Here is a 27,969-nt window from a genome sequence, read left to right on the forward strand (position 1 = left end):
GATATATATATAGAATATATATAGCACATCATGATTGGTTCAAGACTCTTGATGTGCTATATATATCACTATATTGACAGTTACTATGGTACCCATTATGTCACTGTATGGTCATACAGTACTTGTACTTCGGTACGAGGTGCATTATTAAAAAAAAACAAAAAAAACTTACGTATTAAATGTTGAAAATATACTCTCGCAAAATATCCCATTTTCATATGGAGTGTATAATTTGTCAACTAAACAAACTACTGTGCCCAACACAAACAAAGTAAATCATTCAGACGATAATTATCTCGTTCTTACCTAAATTAATGCTTTCATAACACGTTGGCACCCAAAGGGTGCCAAAAAGGAGCGGCAAAACTGGATTGGCTTAACTGATCGATAGTGATACTGGGGGAGTTTTTCCTGACAACGTATAAAAGGATTCGGTGGATGTGAGTATTGGGGTAACAGCCTAGGAACTCGTGTGTCGTGAGCCATGAATGCCTTCAGCCTCGCGATTTTGCTTTCTACAGGTAAGTAAACAAATGAGTGTGTTTTTTCCAGGGGCCAAGCGGGAGTTGAGTAAATGTATTTCCATAGTGTGCTTGTTTTGACCATGTTGATATAGTACCAGGGTTCTTGTGGTGCTGTTTGGAGGAGGAAAGGTGACAGATATGACATATGAATGTATCATTTTTAAAGGTCAGGCGAAAACTGAAACGTACAATTTAAATCTAATTAATCTATTCCATTTGTGACCCGCTTTTAGCCTTGTTTTTAGCTCTGAATGAATGTACGGATGTTGTACTTTAATGCATATTTTACTGTTTTTTACTTAACTCTATTTTTCCTCACTGTAAAGCGTCTCTGTTGCCGATGTCTCACTATATTATATAATAATAATAATTAATAATACATTTTATTTTGTGTAAAGTACTTTTTTAAAAATTTATTATTTATTATTTATTATTTATTATTTATTATTTATTATTTATTATTTATTATTTATTATTTATTATTTATTATTTATTATTTATTATTTATTATTTATTATTTATTATTTATTATTTATTATTTATTATTTATTATTTATATTCACTGTAAAGCGTATTTGAGTATTATTAAGTATTATTATGAGATTATTATTATTATTATTATTATTATTATTATTATTATTATTATAGTAATATATTACTATTTGGGTTGTGCCCAAAGATAATAATGTATTATTATTATTATTAATAGTATTATTAATAATGAATGATACATTTGTTTTGCGTAAAGTACTTTTCAAAATACTCAAAGACGCTTTACAGTGAAGAAAAATAGAGTTAAGTAAAAAACAGAGTAAAATATGCATTAAAATACAACATCCATACATTCATTCAGAGCTAAAAACAAGGCTAAAAGCGGGGTACAATTATTATTATTCTTATTATTCTTCTTCTTCTTCTTCTTCTTCTTCTTCTTATTATTATTATTATTATTATTATTATTATTATTATTATTATTATTATTATTATTATTATTATTATTATTATTATTATTATTATTATTATTATTATTATTATTATTATTATTATTATTATTATTATTATTATTATTATTATTATTATCGTTATCATTATCATTATCATTATCATCATTATTATTATTATTCCAGTCTCCCAAACATAGTAACAGTTGTCAATGAAGAAAGCAATCCAAAATCCTTATAAATTATTATTGATGTGGACTTCCTTAACACTCGCCTTCTTTGGCAAATTGCTGGCAATGGCTTTTTTTGGGGGGGGTTAGGGTTTGGGTTTTTAGCAGTAACACTCAATATAAAGTACAGGGCAAATTCTTGAGGCGTTGTAGGAAAACCAAACCAAGACACTATTTTGGTTCAAAAACGGAGGTTTGACTTTAGGTTACAATTCTCTCTGATGACAAACCCAAAGGTCAAACATTTTAGAAGCCCTGCTTCCCTGTGGCACAATCTGTGATTATTTACCAATTGTCCAAAAAGAAGGAGAATTACGATTTAAAAGGAACGATGCCCTGATTGGTGATTTACCTGCTTGATCTGCTGTCATCTTTTACAGTGGCCTTGGCCTTCCAGTCTTCGATCTTAAACCCAGGGGGCATAAGATCGCCTGGGGACCTGAAAGAAATCATCCCATGCGCCACAGGGAGATCACATTACGCTTATCGCTGGTACGGCTGCTGCTGTCGGTCGGGAGGCCATGGGAAGCCGAAAGACGAGGCCGACAAGTGAGTCCACCCGCCTCTGAAAAAAAAAAAAAAAAAAAACGGTAGTCATCTTTCGCTCTGTTACAGTTTTCAAAAATGGTGTACAGTATTATTAGCTACACATACTGAAAGACAAATGTACAGTTCTGGACACTAGGTGTCAGTAATGTTCCATTATTGAGACATGTCATTAGATTGCCGTCACACTCCATGGAGTCAGCCATGGCATGATAAAGTGAAAAGAAATTTGCCTCACATTCAGTGTGGAAGTGGTAATTTATTTTATTATTTTTTTTGCCACTCACCACTCCCCAGGTGCTGTCAAAAGCGTGACTGCTGCTACGATGATGCCGAAAAAAAGGGCTGCAAACCCAAAAAGGACTACTATAAGTGGAAGTGTGAAGACAAAATGGCGTCTTGTGGTATTTATATAATCTATTTTTTTGTTTATTTTATAATCTTTAGCCATTGGAGCATCGGAAAGTGAAGACCAGATATATGGGTGGTATGGGCAGTATGGGTTTAAGTCTCCACATTTTACAGTGGTTAACTTATTTTTACACTTACAACACTATTGATTATGATAGTTTGACCCCAGAAAAAAATGATTTCTATGATTTCCGATGGGAAAGATTGTTCAACCAAGGACGGATTGTTTTTTGACTCTAAAATTTTCCATTGAAATACTTGTACTGAATTGTGGTAGGCAACGCCTGCTATTATTACACGTGTACAACAGGCCAAGTTGAAACAATGTGTGTTTTAAATACCAAACGTGTGCCAAGGGAACATTTCAACCAATACTATTTGAATTACACTTTTGGTTGTGCCCGTTTTAGCATTTAATAACAGAGATATCTTTTATTCTTTGCAGATGGTTTGACAGACAAGTGTGAGAAGATACTGTGCGAGTGTGACAGAGAATTCGGCAAATGCCTGAAAGACGCCCCTTACAGGTGGTATTACGCTCTGTGGCCAAAATGGTTCTGCAGCTCAAGAAAGTCATGTGATGCATAGTGATTGCCATAAAGGGGAATTCATCATCAATAAACATCCTTACATTGATATTGGATTCTTGACTTCATTTTCATTTCCATAAACTCTCGAACCGTATTTCTTTTAGCAAACAGGGAGTTTGTTTATTTGCGTTTTAAAGTCTTTTCAAAGGTTCGATAGCATCCCAGGGTCATGTTCTGTGTGGTTTTGGACCAGGGGTTGCTGACAGACACCGCCAAACTTCAATCAGGGGTGTTCAGACTATTTCCATCTTATGTTATGGTAATGGTTTTATTTCATTTGAACATGCATCAGATTACAATTGAATGCATCACATAATCAGTTCACAGTTCCACATGTCCAAAAAGGAGTAGGAAGAAGCAAAGCTTATTAAATCTTACCCCTCCATCTGGTACTTTTACAATCAGTAACTGTTACATTTGTTCACTTCCTGCTTTCCTAATATAATTTTTAAAAAACTTTTAAAAATTTTACAATCAGTAACTGTTACATTTGTTCACTTCCTGCTTTCCTAATATAATTTTTTAAAAACTTTTAAAAAATTATTTTATTAAATTTTTAAAATATTTTAATTTTTTTAATTTTACTTATTTTTTTATTTTTTTGTCACGTACCGAAGTACAAGGTGATATGACCATACAATGACATAATGGGTACCATAGTAAGTGTAGTCCTAGCATATAAGTGTTTCAAATGTAGTTCTTCCCTGAGATCATATTTCTCCTCTCTTGTAGAGAAGTATTGGACGACATTTTTAGGTAATCGGTTAATTTTTAGCCTTATGCATTATTTTAGCTGTTTGAAGATGAACTATATTAGCAAGTTGAAGTATTTGTGATTTTAGAAATAAGAAGTTAGTATGTTCTCTGTAGGCGGCATTATGAATTATCCTTACTGACCTTTTTTGCAGTACATTTAGCAAGTGAAGATTGGTAATATCTACAATATCTACATTGGTCAATACTTAGTGCGGATAGTAATATTTTCCAACATGTTTGAAAAAGTGTAGAAAAATAATCAGAACAGTTGTTTGTTTTGTCTTACGTATTGAATGTTGAAAATGTACTTTCAGGTGAAATACGACGTAAAATATCCCATTTTCATATGGAGTGTACAATTTGTCAACTAAATACGCCACTGTGCCCAACACAAAGTAGTGCTGTTATAGTAAATCACTTAGACAATAATTATATACTGACAGTACTGACAGTTCAAGTTGATTACATATTATGTCACAGTTCTGATCTAATTGACTGCTTTCATAACACAATGGCACCACCCAAGAACGCCAAATGGGTGCCAAAAAGAAGCAGCAAAACTGGATTGGCTTAGCTGATCAATGGTGATGTTGACGTATAAAAGGATTCGGTGGATGTGAGCATTGGGGTAACAACCTAGGAACTCTTGTGTCGTGAGCCATGAATGCCTTCCACCTCGCGATTTTGCTTTCTACAGGTAAGTAAACAAATGAGTGTGTTTTTTCCAGGGGCCAAGCGGGATCACCTTCCGCTTATTGCTGGTACGGCTGCTACTGTGGGTCGGGAGGCCGTGGGAAGCTGAAAGACAAGGCCGACAAGTGAGTCCACCCGCCTCTGGAAAAAAAAAAAAACTGTACAGTCATCTTTCGCTCTGTTACAGTTTTCAAAAATGGTGTACAGTATTATTAGCTACACATACTGAAAGACAAATGTACAGTTCTGGCCACTAGGTGTCAGTAATGTTCCATTATTGAGACATGTCATTAGATTGCCCGTCACACTCCATGGAGTCAGCCATGGCATGATAAAGTGAAAATAAGTTTGCCTCACATTCTGTGTGGAAGTGGTAATTTTTTTTGTTTGTTTTTTGCCACTCACCACTCCCCAGGTGCTGTCAAAAGCATGACTGCTGCTACGCTGAGGCCGAAAAAGAGGGCTGCGAACCCAAAAAGGACAGCTATAAGTGGAAGTGTGAAGACAAAATGGCGTCTTGTGGTATTTATATAATCAATTTTTTTGTTTTATTTTATAATCTTTTGCCATTGGAGCGTCGGAAGGTGAAGATCAGATACATGGGCAGTATGGGTTTTCATTTTACAGTGGTTAACTTATTTTTACACTTACAACACTATTGATTGTGATAGTTTGACCGCAGAAAAAGATGATTTCTGTGATTTCCGATGGGAAATTTTTTTAAAAAAAAATAAATCAGAGATCAACCAAGGAAGGATTGTTTTTTTACTCTTAATATTTTCCATTCAAATACTTGGACTGAATTGTGGTAGGCAACGCCTGCAATTATTACACGTGTACAACAGGCCAAGTTGAAACAATGTGTGTTTTAAATACCAAACGTGTGCCAAGGGAACATTTCAACCAATACTATTTGAATTACGCTTTGGGTTGTGCCCGTTTTAGCATTTAATAACAGATGTCTTTGTTCTTTGCAGATGGTTTGACAGACAAGTGTGAGAAGATGCTGTGCGAGTGTGACAGAAACCTCGGCGAATGCCTGAAAGACGCGCCTTACAGGTGGTATTACGCTTTGTGGCCAAATTGGTTATGCGGCTCTGCTAAAGAGTCATGTGATCCATAGTGATTGCCATAAAGGGGAATTCATCATCAATAAACATCCTTACATTGATATTGGATTCTTGACTTCATTTTTATTTCCAAAAACCCTCGAACCGTATTTCTTTTAGCAAATAAGGAGTTTGTTTATTTGCATTTTAAAGTCTTTTCAAAGGTTCGATAGCATCCCAGGGTCATGTTCTGTGTGGTTTTGGACCATGGGGTTGCTGACAAACACCGCCAAACTTCAATCAGGGGTGTTCAGACTATTTCCATCTTATGGTAATGGTAATGGTTGTATTTCATTTGAACATGCATCAGATTACAATTGAATGCATCACATAATCAGTTCACAGTTCCACATGTCCAAAAAGGAGTAGGAAGAAGCAAAGCTTATTAAATCCTACCCCTCGATCTGGTACTTTTACAATCAGTAACTGTTACATTTGTTCACTTCCTGCTTTCCTAATATAATTTTGAAAAAACTTTAAAAAAAATTACAATCAGTAACTGTTACATTTGTTCACTTCCTGCTTTCCTAATATACTTTTTTAAAAAACTTTTAAAAATTGATTTTATTAATTTTTTAAATATTTTTATTTTTTAAATTTTATTTAATTTTACATTTTTTTATCTTTTTTATTTTTTTGTCACGTACCGAAGTACGAGGTGATATGACCATACAATGACATAATGGGTACCATAGTAAATGTAGTTGTAGCATATAAGTGTTTCAAATGTAGTTCTTCCCTGAGATCATATTTCTCCTCTCTTGTAGAGAAGTATTGGATGACATTTTTAGGTAATTGGTTATTTTTTTAGCCTTATGCATTATTTTAGCTGTTTGAAGATGAACTATATCAGCAAGTTGAAGTATTTGTGATTTTAGAAATAAGAAGTTAGTATGTTCTCTGTAGGCGGCATTATGAATTATCCTTACTGACCTTTTTTGCAGTACATTTAGCGAGTGAAGGTTGGTAATATCTACAATATCTACATTGGTCAATACTTAGTGCGGATAGTAATATTTTCCAACATGTTTGAAAAAGTGTAGGAAAATAATCGGAACAGTTGTTTGTTTTGTCTTACGTATTGAATGTTGAAAATGTACTTTCAGGTGAAATACGACGTAAAATATCCCATTTTCATATGGAGTGTACAATTTGTCAACTAAATACGCCACTGTGCCCAACACAAACAAAGTAGTGCTGTTGTAGTAAATCACTTAGACAATAATTATACACTGACAGTACTGACAGTTCAAGTTTACATACTACGTCACAGTTCTGATCTAATTGATTGCTTTCATAACACAATGGCACCACCCAAGAACGCCAAATGGGTGCCAAAAAGAAGCAGCAAAACTGGATTGGCTTAGCTAATCAATGGTGATGTTGACGTATAAAAGGATTCGGTGGATGTTTGGGAGTATTGGGGTAACAGCCTAGGAACTCGTGTGTCGTGAGCCATGAATGCCTTCCACCTCGCGATTTTGCTTTCTACAGGTAAGTAAACAAATGAGTGTGTTTTTTCCAGGGGGCCAAGCGGGAGTTGAGTAAATGTATTTCCATAGTGTGCTTGTTTTGACCATGTTGATATAGTACCAGGGTTCTTGTGGTGCTTTTTGGAGGAAGAAAGGTGATTCATTCAGAGCTAAAAACAAGGCTAAAAGCGGGGCACAATTATTATTATTATTATTATCATTATTGTTATTATGATTGTTATTATTCCAGTCTCCCAAACTTTGTTACTTCTTTGGCAAATTGCTGTCAATCGCTTATTTTTTGGCCCCATTGCGGGTTATTTAGCAGTAACACTCAATAAAAAGGCATAAAGTACAGGGCAAATTCTTGAGGCGTTGTAGGAAAACCAAACCAAGACACTATTTTGGTACAAAAACCGAGGTTTGACTTTAGGTTACAATTCTCTCTGATGACAAACCCAAAGGTCAAACATTTTTTAAGCCCCTGCTTCCCTGTGGCACAAATCTGTGATTATTTACCAATTGTCCAAAAAGAAGGAGAATTCCGATTCAAAAGGAACGACGCCCTGATTGGTGATTTTTTCTGTCATCTTTTACAGTGGCCTTGGCCTTACAGTCTCCGAGCTCACACCAAAGGCGCAAAAGATCGCTCCAGGACCTGAAAGGAATCATCCGATGCACCACAGGGAGATCAATTTACGCTTATCTCTGGTACGGCTGCTACTGTGGACTGGGGGGTCACGGCGAGCCCAAGGACGAAACCGACACGTGAGTCCACACGCTTCTCAAGAAAACTGATCATGAAAATGAGATCAAACCAAATATTTCTACTCTCCTTCTTCTGGGGGACTTTATAATAATTCCATCCACCTTGTGCCAACCTTACAGCCTGACGTTTAACCGTGATAAAACATACTGCATATTTTTGGGCTGCAGGTGCTGTCAAACGCATGACTGCTGCTATGAAAACGCCAAAAATCAGGGCTGCTCTCCCGTAACGGACGACTACCAATGGACGTGCAACAATGGACGTGTTTCTTGCGGTAAGAACACAGTAGATAAACGTCTAGGGTCTCATCATTGGGAATCCTTTGAATGGATTTGGATGACATTTTCAGGAATTGTCAAAAATATGGAACAATTGATTAAATTTTAGGGGTGACTCGGATCACCGTCTGAATCCAGGAATTGTTTTGAAAGAATTTTTTAATATTCCGGGATCAGACCAATATGGACCAAAATTCATTGATTCATTCATTTTCTACCGCTTTTCCTCACGAGGGGTGCTGGAGCCTATCCCAGCTGTCATCGGGCGAGAGGCGGGGTACACCCTGGACTGGTGGCCAGCCAATCACAGGGCACATATAGACAAACAACCATTCACACTCACATTCATACCTATGGACAATTTGGAGTCGCTAATTAACCTAGCATGTTTTTGGAATGTGGGAGGAAACCGGAGTACCCGGGGAAAACCCAAGCATGCACAGGGAGAACATGCAAACTCCACACAGAGATGGCCGAGGGTGGAATTGAACTTGGGTCTCCTATTTGTGAAGCCTGTGTGCTAACCACTTGGCACACCGTGCAGCCCCTAAAAGGTTTTATTTCCTTTTATTTACAAATTTGGGTAATAAGAGTCAATAAAATCGAAAGTCAATCAAAAGTCAATCAAAAGTCAATATAGGGGTGCTATTTCATGTCTAGAGGGCTCTAATAATGCTTAAATATTCATTCATTTTCTACCGCTTATCCACACGAGGGTCGCCAGGGTGCTGGAGCCTATCCCAGCTGTCTTCGGGCGAGAGGCGGGGTACACCCTGGACTGGTCGCCAGTCCAGCCAATCACAGGGCACATATAGACAACCAACCATTCACACTCACATTCATACCTATGGACAATTTGGAGTCGCTAATTAACCTAGCATGTTTTTGGAATGTGGGAGGAAACCCGAGTAAAACCCACGCATGCACGGGGAGAACATGCAAACCTCACACAGAGATGGCTAAGGGTGGAATTGAACCTGGTCTCGTCGCTGTGAGGTCTGCGCGCTAACCACTCGATCACCGTGCCGCCCTATGGACCAAAATATGTAGGATTAATATTTTGGTGTGAATCACAATATGGGGGGGGGACTATGGTGCTGGGCGGAGGTCTGGTTTCTGGTATTTCCAATGACGGAAAAATCGAAACAGACTGTTTTGGCTCAGGCAACACCTGCTGTACCTGCACAACAAGTCAAGGTGAAATACAAAGGATGATTACGACGTCATTGCTATTTTAATTGGGTAATCAACAAACAACCACAGCAGCCTCTTTTCACCTTTCATCTTCCATCCATTCTATCCATTGCAGACCATCTGAGCGGCTGTGAGAGGACTCTGTGCGAGTGTGACCGGGATGCCGGCAACTGCCTGAATGCCGCCCCTTACCTATGGTATTACGCCGGGTGGCCCAATATATTCTGCCGATCCGGCAAAGAGTGTGATGTAACTGAGAGTCCACACCCTATATAACAGCCCGGGTTCCTGAGGTGACATTTTATTCCCTTAACAAATGTGTGGGAAACTGCAGGATTTGTTATTTTAAAATAACATTGCACCTCATTTTTCCGGTAAACAGGGAGTTTCCTTATTTACTTTGGATTACGGCACTGCTTTTCCATGATGACAACAAAGAAGGTGTTAGTCACAGAATAAACATGGATGGATTCTAGCAACGCTGCAATGTTTTATTTTTTTTCCCTCAACTTACAACAACAACAACTTCAGTCTTTAAGGATGAGGATATACTACATAGTAGTCACTGACTGTCATGTACATACTTTGTTTAGTCGTTCATTCATGAAATACACAAACCCGCCAGGAGATGGCGCCAGACTTTAACACAACACAAGCAGTTTATTGACTTAACTATATCCACCTACAACAAATAATATAAGGCCGAGACTAAACACAATCTTCTTTATAGCGGTTGTGACATACATTTTATAAGATTAATTAATCAATAATCAAGTGGTCGTTGCTGGGTAACCGTAAACTTCCAGCAAAAGGAAACAATCGCCCAAAATGCATTGCGTTTTTTTTCTTTACTCGCCAATTGTCGTTTTTTCTAACCCCCCCAAAAAAAGGCACGGACGGGGTTCGAACCCGTGATCTTCGGTTTACGAGACCGACGCCTTACCACTTGGCCACCGCGCCTGCGCGGAATCGGTAGAAGTGAAACATTAAGTGCAGCGTTAATGTGATGGAATCGATCATAACGAAAGAATATCATACTTCCCTCCTACATATGCATTTATTTATCGATGTTTATAGATATTGATCCTTATTTTAAAAATGTAAATCGAAAACTATTTATCAAATTGACACATTATAAAAAAAGGTATCTGAAAAAGCCAGGTTGTCTAATTCTAATGGGGTTTAGAATTGGGGTTTACACATCCAACCAACCAACAACACTGTTGCCATGGGGATGGCGTCCACGGAACATTCTTCCACATATTCACAATCCGACCCATTCTTTCTGATCTATTGTATATGCAACCGGTCAAACGTCTGGACACATATTGTCAATACTATTGAATGAGAAAGTGTATCCACACTTTTGACTTCTTAAAGTACAAAAATTTGATAATAATATAAGTAAACAATATATAAATACCCTTCATTTCTACATCTCAAGGTTAAAAACATCTATGTCTGTATTTGGACGGCATTAGAGCAGAACTATGACGTCACCAACAACTTCAAAACATGCCATGTTGATACAAATACATATTGGCCTTATGCTAACATTCCATGTATATGAGACCGGACAGACAATATGACAAACAGAATAACACAACTGCAATAAATACTACATGACCAAACAGACAATAAGTCATCCGCTTATACTTCTGGGCCTTGCCAAAATAAAATGCAATATTAAAATGCAAAAGCATCACAACTATTTCCAAGTGGTCATTCTGATGTGACCCCAGGCCGGAATCAGACATGCGGGTGTGAAATCCAGCTGAAGGGTAACCAGCTGATGAAACAGCACAGCTAAAAAAAAAAAGTATCATGACTCCCTTGTTTTTTAAGTGTTTGTTCATCTTTTAGCTAAAAATAAGGAAACCATTCCAAGAAGAATGAAAGAATGATCCCAAATGCCGGGGAGAAAGAGATGCATTCAGGGACAACGATGACAATTGGAGGCTCAATCAAGGGCCTAAAAGCTGTTTTTTTGTAACAAAAACATTAGATGTGCAGCATGGAAGCCAATGCAGCATGTTCAAGATGCCCCCCTGTTGGGCGGCCCCACAAGACTGTTGATATAACGTTTTGATGTCGGGTAGAAAATAAGAACAACCCCCCCCCCGCCAATCCCAATCCCAACCTGCCGCCGACGTCCCCCACTACCAAGAGAGAAAGAGAGAGAGAGAGGGCTGGAACAGAGAAAGAGAGGGCTGCAAAAGGGAAGAACCCTCGACAGATGGACTCGCTGCTGATTAAAGATGGCGGCGGTCTTTGCCGCAGACCACGAAGGATGCCGCAGGATGCGTATAAGTCCAGCGGCGGGGAGAGGTCCACGGCTGGGCGCGTCAGAACGGAGAAGCCCCCAGCAGGAAGCGAGAGCAGCAGGTAGGACGTCTGGTCTGGGAGAGGGTCTGGTCTCGGCGGTAGGACTAGTGGGTCCATTGTCTAGTCTTTAGTGTTGGTGCCATGCTGGTGCTGTTGTGTTTGGATGCTCATCAAAAGCAAAGCGCATCATTTGATGAGACCGATGAATGTGCATCCCATCAAAAGACCAAACCACTTCATTTCAGTGCAGTGTCTTCAATCTCGACGATGCACTTTCGCTCACATGTGGACCGCATTTAAACTCGATAAGTAACAACATCCAGTTAAATAACAAAGTCCAGAATTCGCCAAATCCCCATGCGCCTAATCCACTATGAGGCTTGCTAGTCTTGATACGCAGCCTGGACAAAGAACACCAGCAGGACTTCATCATATAGTCTCTGACAGGCTTCTTCAAAGACAAAAACAAATATGAAATATGGTTTAGAAATATTCAAAGTGCACTTTTTATGCATTCCAACTCCTTAATCCAATGCATTCACATGCAATAATGAAATATTTGTGTGGAAATTTGTAGGTTTTGAGCTTTAAAAACAAACCCAATTGTTCCTATTGTGAGCGATTTAAAATGGAGTCCATCTTTGTGTGCGCTTTCAGAATAGAAGCGTTCCCCTAAACTAAAACATCTTCATGGGCTTTTGTTCATAAGAAGGTCCAGAGCGTGGAGATAAGCCTATTTTCATCCAAGGCCTACATCTAGGTCTAAATCCACCCTGACGCACGGAACAAAGGCCCAATGGGGGGGGGGGACATGAAGTTGTCTGGTATAGCGCTGGGCGACGGAACGATGAGATACTCCAAATATCAGGAAGAGCCGGAGTGTTGACATGTCTCATTGGGAAATAAACTTATGTCAATAAAGTTTGGTCAAAAGTCGAGGCTATTAAACAACACCAGGATACTATAGAAACTAGAAAAACATGACGGCAGATGATTCCAACAATTACTACATCAATAAATGTGTCATTCGTGTCGCCTCTGTACCACAAACGACAGAACCGATTGAGCCGCTTTCTCAAAGTTATTCTCCTTTTCCAGGAACAGATGGACGGCAAACAACCACGACTATTTCACGGCTTTGCTGGACATTTCCGTTGAATGTGAATTGGATTTTACAGTGATGGCAACCTAAAGTGTCTCAGAACGGTACAATGGAATCCATACTGACTGGATGTACTGCAGGAGGATGCAGAGGGCAGCTGTTGACATGCGAGGTAAAATATGCATCATCTTATTAATAATTTATACAAGATGGGTTTATGGGGAATTGTTTCCAGTTTGTGACTCCAGAAGTTACTGACGCTTTGGGTTGGGTTTCGAATCTCGAGTATCAATGGGCACTAGGACTGATATTCCGATTGACATTGTTTGAATTTCAAATCCCAGTCTGGCCGGAATAGTGTTTGTGCATTGCAACCATGGGCAATGTGAGGCGAGAGCAAATCTTTGGCTGACCTTCAGTAAAAAAAAAAAAAAAAAAAAAAAAAACGGAGCTCAGTACAACATGCACTACACAATTATATTGTGTATAGAAGGGTCCATTTAACACCTTTACAATCAAGGTGTAGAACTAAAAAAATGCCCCATCTTTGTTATGCTGCATTGCACGAACCAGCCAGTCAGTTAAAAAAAATAGATTTTGTCTTCCTTATGCCAACATTGAGGCAGCAAAGTAATTATTCTAGTACCAATATGGTGGGAAAATCAAATATCCAGCCAGGGTTTGCCTACATTTTCATACACAAGCACCCAGGTTTTACATTTATATAATTATTAACAATAGCTCTATGAAAAATTCATGGTAAAGTTCCTTAAAAAGTCATTAACTTGGTGGTGATGCATGCATTGAAATGGAAAAATTAGCACCATCTGGTGGAGAGACATTTTTTAGAAGAAATAATTTGAACCAATAATTCATTTATTTTGTACCACTTATCCTCACGATGGTCCTCGCGGGGGGGGGGGGGGGGGGGTGTTGGGGGTGCTGGAGCATCCCAGCAGAGGACTGGTGGCCAGCCAATCACAGGGCACATATAGACAAACAACCATTCACACTCACATTCATACCTATGGACAATTTGGAGTCGCTAATTAACCTAGCATGTTTTTGGAACGTGGGAGGAAATAGGAGAAAACCCACGCAAATTGGTTGACAATGTAGTTTTAAAATGCATACCCTCTGCAAAATGTCACCGTTTATTCATTCAAAACAGTCGAAAAGGCTTGGAAATAAATAATTAACATACTTGTAGTAGACAGCAGCGCCGGTAATTGCGTGTAGTGACCGCTAGGGGCGCCGCACTCCATGTTCCCGCAGACACACAGCGGAGAGAAGAGACAGCCATGGAGAGGCTGACAGCCACCGACTCTCTCTCTTCTCTTTGTTACCTTTAAAACTCTCGCCGTTCCCCCACAACTATGACACCGTCCGAGGCGACTGGTTCCGGTCCGGACGCTCGTCGTTACTCTCTGTGGGGACGAGAAGGTGAAGTATTTGTTGTCACTTTTTTTTGTTTGAAAGCTCGCTGACAGCAGAGGAGATTGCGGTAGTCAGGGAGGGAGAGAGAGGGCGAGGAGGGAGGGATTTGTAGATATATTTGTGTGGATATAGAAAGGGAGAGCAATATTTAAACGTATCTACCATCGCTTTGCTGCTGCGATTCCGATCTGGAAAAGTGCGTACAATACCCTGCGTGGGCTCAAAGACAGCGGAAGTGTTTGGTGATCGTCTTGTGGCGGCGCGGACTACTTTACGGCGGAGGTGGCGAGGACATGTCAGCGGGTGAACAGTGGCACAAAGTTGTGCACTTGTATATCAGTGTGCGCGTGTGTGTGTGTGAGTTTATTTGTGGTATCCCTCCCCCACTAGTCCGTTTTTGTGACGAGGTTACTTCAAAGTAGCCGGACGCTAATGTATTATGGTGACATTTACGCAATGTATCTCGAGTATTTTGACATACAGTTATTCAGCGGGAGATTAACCGTACCTGTCAAATCAGGACCTAGACACACCTGTGGTCGTTGAACACCCAATGTTAAATATCAATGCGCCAATGGAACAGCTGGTCATGTAAATATCAATGCGCAGGCAAGGTGCACGTGTGTAAAATCTGAGAAAGGTAGGTTGAAAAACATGACTGCCATCACCCCAAAACGGGGCGGGACTTAGCAATTAAGTGCCCGCAAGTCACATTACCATTGGTCTAATGACTGTAACAGGATACTCTGTATTACATGTATGATATGACATGTCACCATGCCGAGTACTAAATATTTCATACTATAACAGATAAAACACTTAACCAGATTGTTTTTTAGTGTTTAAATGGAAATAGCAACACTGTTCCAAAAACTGTAAACAATACTGCTTTCATAAATTGGTCAAAACAAGTAGCCATCATTGTCAAAGTCAATTTGAATGCTAGTACATCGAGTGAACAGCACAGGCAAAACCTGAATTTAAATAGCTTTCCAGACAAGTCTGTAACAGTCTATAATCAGTGCCAAATGAACAGCTCGTGCTTGACCTCAATTACCCTTGCGATCAATAACACTTAACCACTTTAAATGCTTCCTAATGTAATGTACTAGAGCGGTGTTAAAACACACGCAGCTTTTGTCACTGTTTACAGGTTTTTATCAATGTGTAAAATAATACTGGTGTGTGTGTACATAACAGCAAGAGGGTGTGCCCCTAAGGACATTCCGCATCGATATTTCTTATGAAATATTTAATACAGCTCAAGCTGGAGCGTGTGCTAACCGAGGTTTCACTAAATGTGCATGGATGTGTCTTATTTGCCTGAAATGACATCTAATTATGTAAAATAAGTCAATATTTATCCGTAAACAAGACGTTAAGTTTCTAAAATGAGGCATACGTTAATGCAGTTCACTCCACATAAGGATAATAAAGGTAGAATACATGGGATATGACATTTTCAGACACATTGATGCTGCTAGTTAATGCTAAAAACCTGAGGTTAGTCTTGCATAGTGAAATACTTACACCACGCTGACTTAAAATGGAGTTGCTGTTTATCAATGTAATAAATTCATGTTTACTACTTCAGGCAGAACGCTTTCTGGTTGGACAGGGGCTTAAGAGTTTGCGGCTGAGCCATGCAGTAACGTTGTAGAAGATTTCATTGTAAAAATGATGTATGACGCTGGGTTACAAATGTAAGCATTGAGCACATGCGTTTATGCTGAATCTGCTTTCATGTTAATCTTTAGCTAGAAATTGGCCACTTGAGTGCTTGATGAAATAGCCCACTGTGCAGAATTGTAATAAAAGTAGTGGATACATGCTTATGACTGTGTCCTGAATGTTGGAACTTTTTAAAGATGAGACTCATGGCTTTTTTTTTTTTTTTTGTATATCCCTCATCCTTGCAGGAGTTGTTTTGCTGTGGCTTAAGTAGCAGTCTGGATCTAATCATTGCGTTGTGTGGGTTTGACACGGACGTGCTATTTGGATGTTTGGACTATGAGCGTGAGCGACCAAGGGGCCTTTTTGGTGGACTTGGGCGGCAGCTTCAATGAGGATGCTCCCAGACCTCCAGTCCCGGGAGAAGAAGGCGAGCTGGTGCTCACCGACAGCCGCCAGCACCAGCACACCGCTTTCCCATCTAAGAAGTGCGAGGCGCCCGTCGCTACGCCCCGACGACCTGACCTGGACTTGGGTTATGAGCCGGAGGGCAGCGCGTCCCCGACTCCGCCTTACGTGAGATGGGCTGAATCGCTTCACTCGCTACTGGATGACCAGGATGGCATCCATCTATTTCGGACGTTTCTCAAACAGGAGGCGTGCGCCGACCTGTTGGACTTCTGGTTTGCTTGCAGCGGTTTCCGTAAGCTCGAAACCAGCAACGGCAACGACGAGAAGCGGTTGAAACTGGCTAAAGCCATTTATAAGAAATACATCCTGGACAACAATGGAATTGTGTCCAGGCAGATCAAACCGGCGACTAAATCTTTCATCAAAGACTGTGTGATGAAGCCGCACATCGATCCCGCCATGTTCGACCAGGCTCAGACAGAGATCCAGACCATGATGGAGGAGAACACCTACCCTTTATTCCTTAAATCAGACATATATTTAGAACACACGCAAACAGAAGGAGAGAGTCCCAAACCGTATGCCGATCAAAGTCCAACTTCTGACAACGCCAAGAGTCTGGTGGGTTATTTGCCAACGCTGAACGAGAATGAGGAATGGAGATGCGACCAAGACCCGGAAGAGAGGCCCGATTGTGACACCACACCCAGCAGCAGGCTCACACAGAGGCTGTTCATGGAAACGCCACCGCCACCACCACGCATTGCTAACAGATTCCAGGATGAGTACAGGTAACTCCTCAAAGCCATCCAAGTCGGCTTCGCTTTTCTTTCCTCTCAAAACTGCTGAATTAGAAATAACCCCCCCCCTTCTCTACCTCGAGAGCTGCCCGAAATTCGAGATGAAATGTGTGTAGCCGCAGATAAGAAGGGAAGACGGTGCGTGAAGAATCCTAAGTACTTCTGTTGAGATGATGTGAAGGCTGCAAGGGGAGCTTTCACATGTTGTGAGAAGCAGCCTCCTGGTTTCTTGCGATGGTACTTTGGGTACTAGATGGTACCGTTTCTAGTACCTGGTCAATCACGGTTCCAAGCATGCAGATCGTCAAAAGTCTCATTAGCCAAATATCATTCATTCATTCATTTTCTACCACTTTTCCTCATGAGGGTCGCGGGGGGTGCTGGAGCCTATCCCAGCTGTCTTCAGGCGAGAGGCAGGGGTACACCCTGGACTGGTGGCCAGCCAATCACAGGGCACATATAGACAAACAACCATTCACACTCACATTCATACCTATGGACAATTTGGAGTCGCTAATTAACCTAGCATGTTTTTGGAATGTGGGAGGAAACCGGAGTACCCGGAGAAAACCCACACATGCACGGAGAGAACATGCAAACTCCACACAGAGATGGCCGAGGGTGGAATTGAGCTCAGGTCTCCTATTTGTGAAGCCTGTGTACTAACCACTCAACACCGTGCAGCCCCTAAAAGGTTTTATTTCCTTTTGTTGACAAATTTGGGTAATAAGAGTTTAAAAGTCAATATAGGGGTGTTATTTCATGTCTAGAGGGCTCTAATAATGCTTACATATTCATTCATTTTCGACCGCTTATCCACACGAGGGTCGCCGGAGTGCTGGAGCCTATCCCAGCTGTATTCGGGCGAGAGGCGGGGTACACCCTGGACTGGTGGCCAGCCAATCACAGGGCACATATAGACAAACAACCATTCACACTCACATTCATACCTATGGAGTCGCCAATGAACCTAGCATGTTTTTGGAATGTGGGAGGAAACTGGAGTACCCGGAGGAAACCCACGCATGCACGGGGAGAACATGCAAACTCCACACAGAGATGGCCGAGAGTGGAATTGAACTCGGGTCTCCTATTTGTGAAGCCTGTGTGCTAACCACTTTGTACACCATGCAGCCCCGAAGAGGTTTTATTTCCTTTTATTTACAAATTTGGGTAATAAGAGTCAATAAAATCAAAAGTCAATATAGGGGTGTTATTTCATGTCGAGAGGGCTCTAATAATGCTTAAATATTCATTCATTTTCTACCGCTTAGGGTGGGAGGGTCGGATTGAACCCTGGTCTCCTAGCTGTGAGGTCTGCACGCTAACCACTCGACCGCCGTGCCGCCTTTACATTTACAATTGTTTTGTGTTCATGTTTTTGAGAGTCCACCGCAACATAGCTGACTGCCGGTACGATTTCCCTTCAAGTCCAGTTAGCGTTGCACCCTAAACTGCAAGAAAACTTTCTTCAAGTTTGTTAGTTAGCCATTTTTTTTTGTTTTTTTTTTGCAATAATAGATTCACACAGGGAGGCAAGACAGCGAGTGAGCGCATGCAGCCGCAGTCCGGCTGCAGACTGGCATCAAGAACACAACCACAGGCGTTTGCCGGAGATCAATATTGATAATGTTTGAAATCTCGGGAAAATGTGAGAGGGAGAACAAAAAAAGAAAAGAAATCGGTCTGCCCTTCTTAACTGCTGCTGGGCTTCCAGCCATGTGCATCCACACTTGGGTGATGTATAAATAATATTAAAGAAACACATAAATAGAGTATAGTGCGCTAAAAATCAATTACCTTGGCTCATATCTTTTAGCTTTTTTAATTCAACTCTTAACCTTTTTGTGTAGCTCTACTTCACCTTCCTTTCCCTGCAATTCCCTCATGTCCCCTTATTCTGTGCCGTGTTGTCTCCGTGTTGCATATATTTCCATTATTAAGGGCTCGCAGAAGCTAAAGGAATTAGCTGGTCACAGAGGTTTCACTTTGAGCCTCTTTTTTTTTTTTTCCTGGGAGCTTGTGCATTCTAAACAGGGAGGAAGCCCGGTCGAATGCTTTAGGGAGTTCCAATATGAATAAGAAGAGACGATGCCGAACATCTATAATTCATGTGTAGAAAAGCTTTGTAAGAAGTATTCTCGGCAACGTCAACTGCGGAGAATGTGAGCGATGTCAAATGAATCAGTCTCTAGATGCGCAACACTTTTGTCGGGTTGGTGGAATTTGCATGTGCAGTCACATCACAGCAAGAAATGGATTTGGAATTGAACTCCGTCCGTGAGATAATGAAGTGCGTTTTCATGCTAGGAAGAAAACATGAGTACATAGTACACGGTCAGGCGCAATATCCTTATTGGCTCAGCAGAAAGGAGAGAACGTTCCGAGGGTGTTAGTTTTCAGTCGACGGCCGTCATTGAGCCCCACTGGGCTTCCTGTCAGCTGAGGTTCTGAAAGGGTGAGCGAGTGTGAAGGAACATTCTCAATTCTCACATCCCACACACTTCATGCTGACTTTGTCTGCTAAATGCGTAATAAAGCTCAATGCTCTGTACGATGTGCAGGTTTTGGGCTTGAATAAAAAAGCAGTGTTTAATGGAAATGTTTCAATTTAAATCAAATATTTTTTAATTTCTGCGACTGGTCAATCCCTTCATGATTTTTTTTGTGATTGCTGCAGCCTAAAATGCTTGAATTTGAGGCATGTTTAAAAAAAAAATTTTGTGAACGTTTGAGGCTTTTTTTTTTCAATAAGCTTGTGATTTAATTAACCTGTTATCAGTGTTCTTTGTAACACTAAACCCCAAAAAATAGGATGTACAAATGTAACATTCATTCATTCATTTTCTACCGCTTTTTCCTCACAAGGGTCGTGGGGGGTGCTGTCTTCAGGCGAGAGGCGGGGTACACCCTGGGCTGGTCGCCAGCCAATCACAGGGCACATATAGACAAACAACCATTCACACTCACATTCATACCTATGGACAATTTGGAGTCGCTAATTAACCTAGCATGTTTTTGGAATGTGGGAGGAAACCGGAGTACCCGGAGAAAACCCACGCATGCACGGGGAGAACATGCAAACTCCACACAGAGATGGCCGAGGGTGGAATTGGACCCTGGTCTCCTAGCTGTGAGGTCTGCGCGCTAACCACTCGAACACCGTGCCGCCCACAAATGTAACAAATTATACATATTTCATAAGGGTGTCACAAGACTAGACAAGTCCAAAAAAAAAGTCAATATATTGAAATTCACTAATTTTGATGGAAAACTAAGCGGTCCTAAGACAAACACCTGAGGCACACCTTTACCAGTATCCTTGACATGCACTATCAAGAGCCTACCAAGCTGCTCACCATCAAAAATCTAATATAAATGTATATCATTTTTAATCCAACAAGTTTCCATGAATACAATGAAAGGGTCCAAATACAGAACTCTGAGGTGCACCCTTCTTTCTTCCAGACTTGCCCCCTGCCGGGAGCCCACCAACCGCTACTACGCCAACGCCGGCCATGCATTAGCTCCCGCCACTAGCGCCAACGACAGCGAGCAACAGAGTATGTCCAGTGACGGCGACACACTCTCCCTGACCGACAGCAGCATGTGCGTATTTAGCGTCTCGACATCAAAATCAATCAATCAATATCATCAAACATCCTGCGGCGTTGTTGTTTTCTTAAAGTTCATCAACTCCGAGTGTTGTTTATTCGCAGGAGGCTTCATGAAAATGTTGTTTGTTGCAGAGACGGCGTCCCACCCTACAGATACCACAAGCCTCATCGGCGGGAGATGCACGAGAGCGCTCGAGCAAACGGGCGCGTGCCGCTGCCTCTCATCCCTGTGAGTTATTCATGGGTTATATACCCCCACCCCGCCACACACCCCACCCGCTACCCCATTTCCCTCTTGCTTTCTTTCAACTGTCTGTCTCTGCTGTGTTTCTTTCTGCGCACACGGACCTCTGGAGACGCCGCATATTTAAGACGTGTGTGTGTGAGAAAGGCCTGTGAGGGAGTGTAAGAATACAGCGGAAGAGAAGGCTGTCTAAACGTAGCGCCTTGCTTTGGGAGAAAGTGCGCCCAGCAGACAGGAACGCTCCCCTGTGACAGTCTGATGCTTCCCCCGTGCAGCTGAGGCTGCCTCTCGCCAGCCCTAATTAGGCTGTCCAATCCAAATGAGCGAATCGACTGCATTTTGCAGGCGCTAATCCCCCCCATCATGTGTACCAACCAATTGACAGAGAATTAACTTGAGATAAAGAAAGAAAATCGAAAGTCACTCTTCAGTCCGGTGGAGCGAAAACACTTTTCTACTCCATTTTTTTTTTATTCTACATTAACCGGAACATGCTTTAAACATGTTGGGGATTAGCATAGTTGCTATTTACTTTGTATTTTGAATGATGTCAAAGTTCCAAACGTACTACATAACAGCTAACATGTACGCATTTTTCAAAAAAGCACATATTTTGACGCTTGAAAATAGAGGTCTACACGGCTGTGCTTTTCCTCGGCCGCCCCCGCCCCACAGCCGTGGCACGGCAGCTTGAGATTTGAGTGGCCAGCCGTCAGCCGGCCGAACAAGCGCAAAAATTAAATTACGGATTAAGGATTATGGACAATATAGGTGACCTTTCAAGAAACAAATGAGGGTATCAATATTTTTTTATATTAGTTTATACCACAGTCGAGTGGTTAGTGCGCAGACCTCACAGCTAGGAGACCAGGGTTCAATTCCACCCTCGGCCATTTCTGTGTGGAGTTTGCATGTTCTCCCTGTGCGTGGGTTTTCTCCAGGGTACTCCGGTTTCCTCCCACATTCCAAAAAACATGCTAGGTTAATTGTCCATAGGAATGGTTGTTTGTCTATATGTGCCCTGTGATTGGCTGGCCACCAGTCCAGGGTGTACCCCGCCTCTCGCCCGAAGACAGCTGGGATAGGCTCCAGCAACCCCCGCGACCCTTGTGAGGAAAAGCGGTAGAAAATGAATGAATGAATGAATGAATAGCCGTGGCCATGTTCTTGAGATTTCTTCAGCCCGCCCCGCCCCGTTAGCCGAGGAGTCCGGCCAGCCGTGGGGCCAGCCACTCCCCGTGTAGACCTCTACTTGAAAACACCGTTCTCAGGTCCGAATTTTGGTACCGGTTTCATTTTCCTTGTTGAGTCAGAAGAAAAACAAAATGAGTGACATACCAAAGTCCTGACTTGAATCCCATGGAGATGCTTCAAAAAGCGCTTCATGCCGGAAAAGCCTCCAATGTGGCTGAACTGCAACAATCTTGCAAAGATGAGCGGGCCAAACCTCCTCCGCAGCGCTGTAAGAGACTCATTGCAAGTTATCACAAACCCTTGATTGCAGTTGTTGCCTTTGCAACTTTGCCACACAAGGCTACTTAGCTGTTCAGTTATTGACTATTCTCTGAATTTGATGATCTGAAATGTTGACGTGTGACAGTCAATAAAAGGGGGGCAAAGCATGTTTTCATACCAGCGTACACGGTCAGCGATGCGCTTGTGATAAAAAGGATATCAATTCTCTGATGATTGGTTCTGCTCCCTTTTCCCAGCGCACAAACAGGATTCCTAAAGACATCCACGTGGTGCCGGAGCGCTTTGCCGCCGACCTGATCCTCCGCCTGGAGGGCGTTCTACGAGAGAGGGAGACAGAAGAGCGACTGGAGAGACTACAACTGGTATGTCTGTCCATTAGCTGTTTGTTTTGGTAATTGAAGCCCGTGTGCCACACGTGGTCTCAATGGTAAGCGTTGTATGGCGTGCAGTCGCCGGCACCTTTAGACGGCTAGTTTATTCTAGTATGTCCTGCACTAGATGCACCGGCCAATGTCTGCTGGGCTTCAAGGTTTTCAAATCAGCCTGGCATGAAATGAAATTAATGAGGCCAGCTATTAAGAGTAGGCATTAAAAAAAAAAACACATGAATCACTTGGCGTCACTTGCGTCCTCTGGCTTTGTGCACGAATCAGATGGAGCACATGCGCGCTCGCCGGCTTGTAAACGGAGGATCAGCGCAGCGGCCGTTTGAAGTCGACTTGAACGGCGATGAAACAGGAATGGAATTTGCCTTAGTACACGGTGCCAAGTGTTGGTGTTGGTTTTACGTTGCGCTGCCTTTCTGGAAGCACAATAAGAATACTGCATGGTGCCGAGCCTGCTCAACACACCTCCACTCAACCATCGTTCCGCTGCCCTTACTCACCTCAGGAATAATTATTGTCTTCTTGGGTTTTGTCTCTGTGCAAAGCAGGAATCCTTGATGGTGATGAAATGCTGACATCTTCTGGTGGAAAGCAGTACAACACATTCAGGCTTAACTTGTCATTTTTTGTGTGTGACCCACAAAAGCGAGCGGAGGGTGATGAAACGGATACGTCAATTGGAAGTGCTCATATGCAGAATTCCAACTACGCCGACGACTTCCTGAGGGACGCCCACGAGGAGAACCCAGAGAGCATCCTGGACGACCACGTTCAGCGAGTCATGAAGACGCCAGGCTGCCAGTCGCCGGGAACAGGACGCCATTCTCCAAAATCCCGCTCGCCCAACGGCTTCCCAGCGGGTAAAGGGGCGACGGCGCCGTCCTGGGGTAAATATACGTCCAGGCATGGTCTCAAGGGAGAGTCTGGCCACAAGGTTGGAGCCGGGAAGCTCAAAGAGCAAGTGGAGTCACCGTGGGGTGTGGACAAGTCTCGCATGTTTGCGGATGGCATCGGATCTACAAACATGGACTATGCAACTTATGGGTATGTTTATTGATCCAAGTTCAGTCATGGAATGTTTTCCGCCCTGCTAACATTGCTTCCCGTGCGGCACAGAAGCAAAGGAGGTCTGCAGTGTCGGCGAGCATGCAAGCGTGGGGAGGACGCCCCAGGTCCTGGAGATGACATGGAGAAGAACCAGAAGATTCTATTGTGGCTGATGGAGGGGCAGAAGGAAATGATCCGACACAAGAGGAGCCCGTATGGGTGAGGAGAAACACCTACTCTTCTCATGGTTTTCAGGTTTCCCGGAACTTTTTTGGAAGTACAGTACATCCCCCGAACATTCGCAAATCAGAATTCAGGACCCTGCAAATATGCAGATTTATGGTCAAAAAATGTTTCTTGGAAAATTGAATTCAAGAATATTTGTGTCTTGAGGCTGCACGGTGGATGAGTGGTTAGCGTGCAGACCTCACAGCTAGGAGACCAGGGTTCAATTCCACCTTCGGCCATCTCTGTGTGGAGTTTGCATGTTGACAAAACTGAAAAATGTGAAAATGAATGAATATTTAAGCATTATTAGAGCCCTCTAGACATGAAATAACACCCCTATATTGACTTTTAAACCCTTATTACCCAAATTTGTAAATAAAACCTTTTAGGGGTATACGAGTGGTTAGCACACAGGCTTCACAAATAGGAGACCCGAGTTCAATTCCATCCTCGGCCATCTCTGTGTGGAGTTTGCATGTTCTCCCTGTGCATGCGTGGGTTTTCTCCGGGTACTCCGGTTTCCTCCCACATTCCAAAAACATGCTAGGTTAATTAGCGACTCCAAATTGTCCATAGGTATGAATGTGAGTGTGAATGGTTGTTTGTCTATATATGCCCTGTGATTGGCTGGCGCCCGAAGACGGCTGGGATAGGCTCCAGCACCCCCGCGACCCTCGTGAGGATAAGCGGTAGAAAATGAATGTTTGTGTCTTTTCGTCAAAGCACACTTTGTTCGACAGTCTTTGAACACACCACAGTTGTGTGCTGTGACACAACAGTTTGTTTAGCTACGTTAGCATTGGCCATAACAGTAAAGCTGACCTCAGAATTTCTTATATTATCATATATTATTATTATTATTATTATTATTATTATTATTATAAGTGAGGATTATGTCAACGTGGCTAGGAGAATGTCTAGTGCTAGCCTGACGACAAAGACCAAGAAATAGGCTAACTCATAGCTAACTGAATAGCTAACTCAAGGTAGCTGCGGTACAAAAGTGAGACATCCAAGTCATAATGGTATTTCTATATTTCTGACTCTATTTCAGCAGCACCATGGGATCGAAAAAAGTTCCTGGCCACACTGGACCCCATCCCAGCTCAGCGTGGGCCGACGTGCAGCCGTCACATCCTTTCATCCAGGATCCCACCATGCCCCCCAACCCGGCCCCGAGTCCCCTCATCCAGCTGGAGGAAGTCCGGCGGCGTCTAGAGGAGGAAAAACTGAAGTCTGGAGTTCTTCAACCCAAGCAGAGGTGAGCGGACGTCCACGTGTCCTCCACCCCCCCCCTCCAGTTTCTTCCCCTTCCAAACAGAGTGAAGGTGGTGCTTGGGTTCATCAGTGGCTTGTTGGCTCTCTCAGGTATGTGATGGAGGTCATCCAGCGGGGTCGCACTGCGGTCAGGCCTGCACTGGTCCCTCCGCTCGGCGTGGTGCCCGCCGTTTCAGACTGCGAGCTCTCCGAGCCCGAGTATGTCCTGTTGTGTGCTGTCCCGGTTTAATGCCTTCATGCCCCCCCCCAGTCACCTCATCCTCAGTACTTTCATCATTAGCAGGGACCATGTTTACATGACTTCATTGTTGCCTGAGAGGCTGCATGTCCGCTTTTCACCAGCAGATGGCGCTCAGTGATAGGATTAGGATAGGACCATTTAAAATGTATTTAATTTAAAACCTATAATGCATGGTTTGTTGATTGATTATATTCCTAAATAGTGTTTTTATTCTAATTTCAGACACAAAACCGCTACTAAAAAGCAAGCATGCGACAACACCACAGTGGCGTATTACTTTTGCGGGGAGCCCATACCGTACAGGACGTCCGTCAAAGGGCGGCTGGTGACGCTGGGCCAGTTTAAAGAGCTGCTGACCAAGAAAGGAAACTACAGGTGAGGCGGATGTCGTGTGAATCCACGTTTATGTTCTTATTCCACTACAAATGCGGTCTTCTTCCTTTAACAGGTATTACTTCAAGAAGGAGAGCGATGAGTTTGACTGCGGCGTGGTGTTTGAAGAGGTGCGCGAAGACGATGCCACCTTGCCAATATTTGAGGAGAAGATTATCGGGAAAGTAGAAAAAATCGACTGAAGAGCGAAGGAAGGAAAGAAGGAATTGTTACGTCGACTGAAGGTGATGAGGAAGGAGAAAGAGGAGGTGAAAGAAAAAGTGCTGAATATTTTGTATAGTACTTTCTAAAGTAAAACACACTTTTTTTTATAAATATGTATTGATACCAGATGTGTACAGTTTGTAGTAACAAATAACTACATTTTATATCTATTTAACTATTTAAAATGATTCATTTGCAATCCTAGCAAAAAGCCCCCCCCGCCCCATGAAGACGATCACTATCCTTTTTTATATACTGTATTTATTTGTTTTTATTTTAAGTAATTTATTTGATGATATTTTAGCAGCACTTTTCTAATGTTTTTTGTGTCATTTGTCATTTTTTTTATGTAATGACATGTTTTGGCCACTACGGTGGCGCTGTTTCCATTCAGGTTTTATTGTAATGAGATAATTTGGATAGAAAATGATTCTTTATTGGCTATTTATGACACCCAATTTAGCACAAGTGGTAGTAAAATTGTGAGAAATGTAGATTTAAATATCTATGCAAGCTGCTGTCAAATAATAGTTTGATTTCCTGTTACGTGGTTATGTTACGTTACGTTACATTATCACAGCATTTGAGCTAAAGCGTCTTCCAGCGGAAAACCTTATGTACCTTGAAAATTGTTGACTTTGGGTGCCTAAATCCTCAATTTGGTGCCTGGAGGGGTTGGAGAAGCAACATGTCCCATTTTTACTCTGGGGTGCCCCCTGTAGGTGTGAAGCGGAACTGAGCCAAGATTATAGTGTTTAAAGAAGCTAATGAATGTACACTTGAATTTATTTTATACTGCGATGTAACGTTAACTGCTAGCACTAACGCAGCCCGGAATGAGTGTCCTGGCTGGTCCACCGGTTCATATTAGATCAAGGTTTCCACGGCAACAACAGCGCCGCATCGCTTCTTTTTTTTTTACCAGGCAGTGTGGCGTCTGGCATTATTATTGAAGCAGGTGAAATTGTTACATATTGTTGCTTTAAATAAAGAGCCCCTTTTATTGATTATATTTATTATACTTTGGAAGCGCTGCTTATTACTGCCAGAAGTCAGAAAATAGATCCTGTTCTTTGCCGAGGTTTTTTATGGCTCATGTATTTGCTGCAGTTGCTACTGAAGGCCGTGTCACAATAAAAGCATTACATAAGCGGTACACCTTGAGATATTACGTATGCGTACAGAATGTTTTCAGTGCTATCCATTATGAGCTATAATAATAATATATTCAGCTATGTGAGTACACAATTTCTGTTGTTGACATGTTTTTGTTTGAAAAGTAGACTAGCGCCTTTTCTTTTGAAAGTCCCAAAAGTCAGTCAACTATGTAAAGTAAAATCATCAGAGTGCCTTTAATAGTATTAATATCATTCAGATGGATTGTTGCTGTGTTTGTATGTAAATATGTGCAACATGAACATGTCATCAACCAGCAGCCCCGATCAGCAGATTCACAACAAAAAAAAAAAAAGTGAAAACGGTACCTGGACAATAAATACATGCAATAAACCAACACTACCGTCTGGAGTCTTATTAATACATGGAGATGAAAAGCGCCAGTTTGAGGGGATGCCACAGGATCTAAGGTATTTCACT

General features: G+C 41.9%; 4 protein-coding genes, 1 long non-coding RNA gene and 1 other non-coding gene across 11 annotated transcripts in view; 4 read left to right on the forward strand and 2 right to left on the reverse strand.

The window, feature by feature from the left end:
- The window catches only part of LOC144901837 (uncharacterized), a 31,361-nt gene that overhangs the window by 3,255 nt on the left and 137 nt on the right, over positions 1-27,969 (reverse strand). Inside the window, exons 2-3 of one of the 2 annotated variants that reach the window (XR_013629925.1) lie at positions 22,459-22,913; positions 14,145-14,367 (exon numbers count right to left, since the gene is read on the reverse strand). This is a non-coding gene — a long non-coding RNA (uncharacterized LOC144901837). Of the gene's footprint in view, positions 1-14,044; positions 14,368-22,458; positions 22,914-27,969 lie in introns of those variants that run through there. The other variant, XR_013629924.1, reaches the window with a different exon arrangement.
- LOC131103443 (phospholipase A2-like) lies at positions 401-3,290 on the forward strand. The gene is made up of 4 exons (XM_078796987.1): positions 401-521; positions 2,076-2,244; positions 2,539-2,645; positions 3,098-3,290. The coding sequence occupies exons 1-4, from the start codon at positions 485-487 to the stop codon at positions 3,238-3,240; spliced, it is 456 nt and encodes a 151-aa protein (XP_078653113.1). The 5' UTR covers positions 401-484; the 3' UTR covers positions 3,241-3,290.
- LOC131103444 (phospholipase A2-like) lies at positions 4,533-5,851 on the forward strand. The gene is made up of 4 exons (XM_078797316.1): positions 4,533-4,582; positions 4,727-4,816; positions 5,107-5,213; positions 5,669-5,851. The coding sequence occupies exons 1-4, from the start codon at positions 4,533-4,535 to the stop codon at positions 5,812-5,814; spliced, it is 393 nt and encodes a 130-aa protein (XP_078653442.1). The 3' UTR covers positions 5,815-5,851.
- On the forward strand, positions 7,155-9,992 carry LOC131102754 (basic phospholipase A2-like). Its single transcript, XM_058048272.2, has 4 exons — positions 7,155-7,294; positions 7,872-8,040; positions 8,209-8,315; positions 9,629-9,992. Exons 1-4 carry the CDS (start codon positions 7,258-7,260, stop codon positions 9,787-9,789), a joined length of 474 nt encoding a protein of 157 aa, XP_057904255.2. The 5' UTR covers positions 7,155-7,257; the 3' UTR covers positions 9,790-9,992.
- Positions 10,402-10,473, reverse strand: trnat-cgu (transfer RNA threonine (anticodon CGU)). The gene has a single exon. It is a non-coding gene; the product is annotated as a tRNA-Thr (tRNA).
- On the forward strand, positions 11,692-27,886 carry axin1 (axin 1). 5 transcript variants are annotated; one of them, XM_058048258.2, is made up of 12 exons: positions 11,692-11,898; positions 12,937-13,112; positions 16,297-17,250; positions 20,728-20,868; positions 21,009-21,105; positions 22,833-22,958; positions 23,629-24,026; positions 24,099-24,248; positions 25,312-25,518; positions 25,626-25,733; positions 25,999-26,151; positions 26,225-27,886. In XM_058048258.2, exons 3-12 carry the CDS (start codon positions 16,388-16,390, stop codon positions 26,349-26,351), a joined length of 2,370 nt encoding a protein of 789 aa, XP_057904241.2. In that variant the 5' UTR covers positions 11,692-11,898; positions 12,937-13,112; positions 16,297-16,387; the 3' UTR covers positions 26,352-27,886. The 5 variants fall into 5 exon arrangements, with proteins under 5 accessions (XP_057904241.2, XP_078653112.1, XP_057904242.2 ...); XM_078796986.1 differs by lacking the exon at positions 11,692-11,898 and having other exon boundaries at positions 12,925-13,112; XM_058048259.2 differs by lacking the exons at positions 11,692-11,898; positions 12,937-13,112 and adding an exon at positions 13,945-14,383 and having other exon boundaries at positions 24,102-24,248.

The sequence above is a fragment of the Doryrhamphus excisus genome, linkage group LG16 (genome assembly GCF_037039965.1).
Source record: "Doryrhamphus excisus strain RoL-2023G ecotype Guam linkage group LG16, RoL_Dexc_Guam_v1.1, whole genome shotgun sequence".
Lineage (NCBI taxonomy): Eukaryota > Metazoa > Chordata > Actinopteri > Syngnathiformes > Syngnathidae > Doryrhamphus > Doryrhamphus excisus.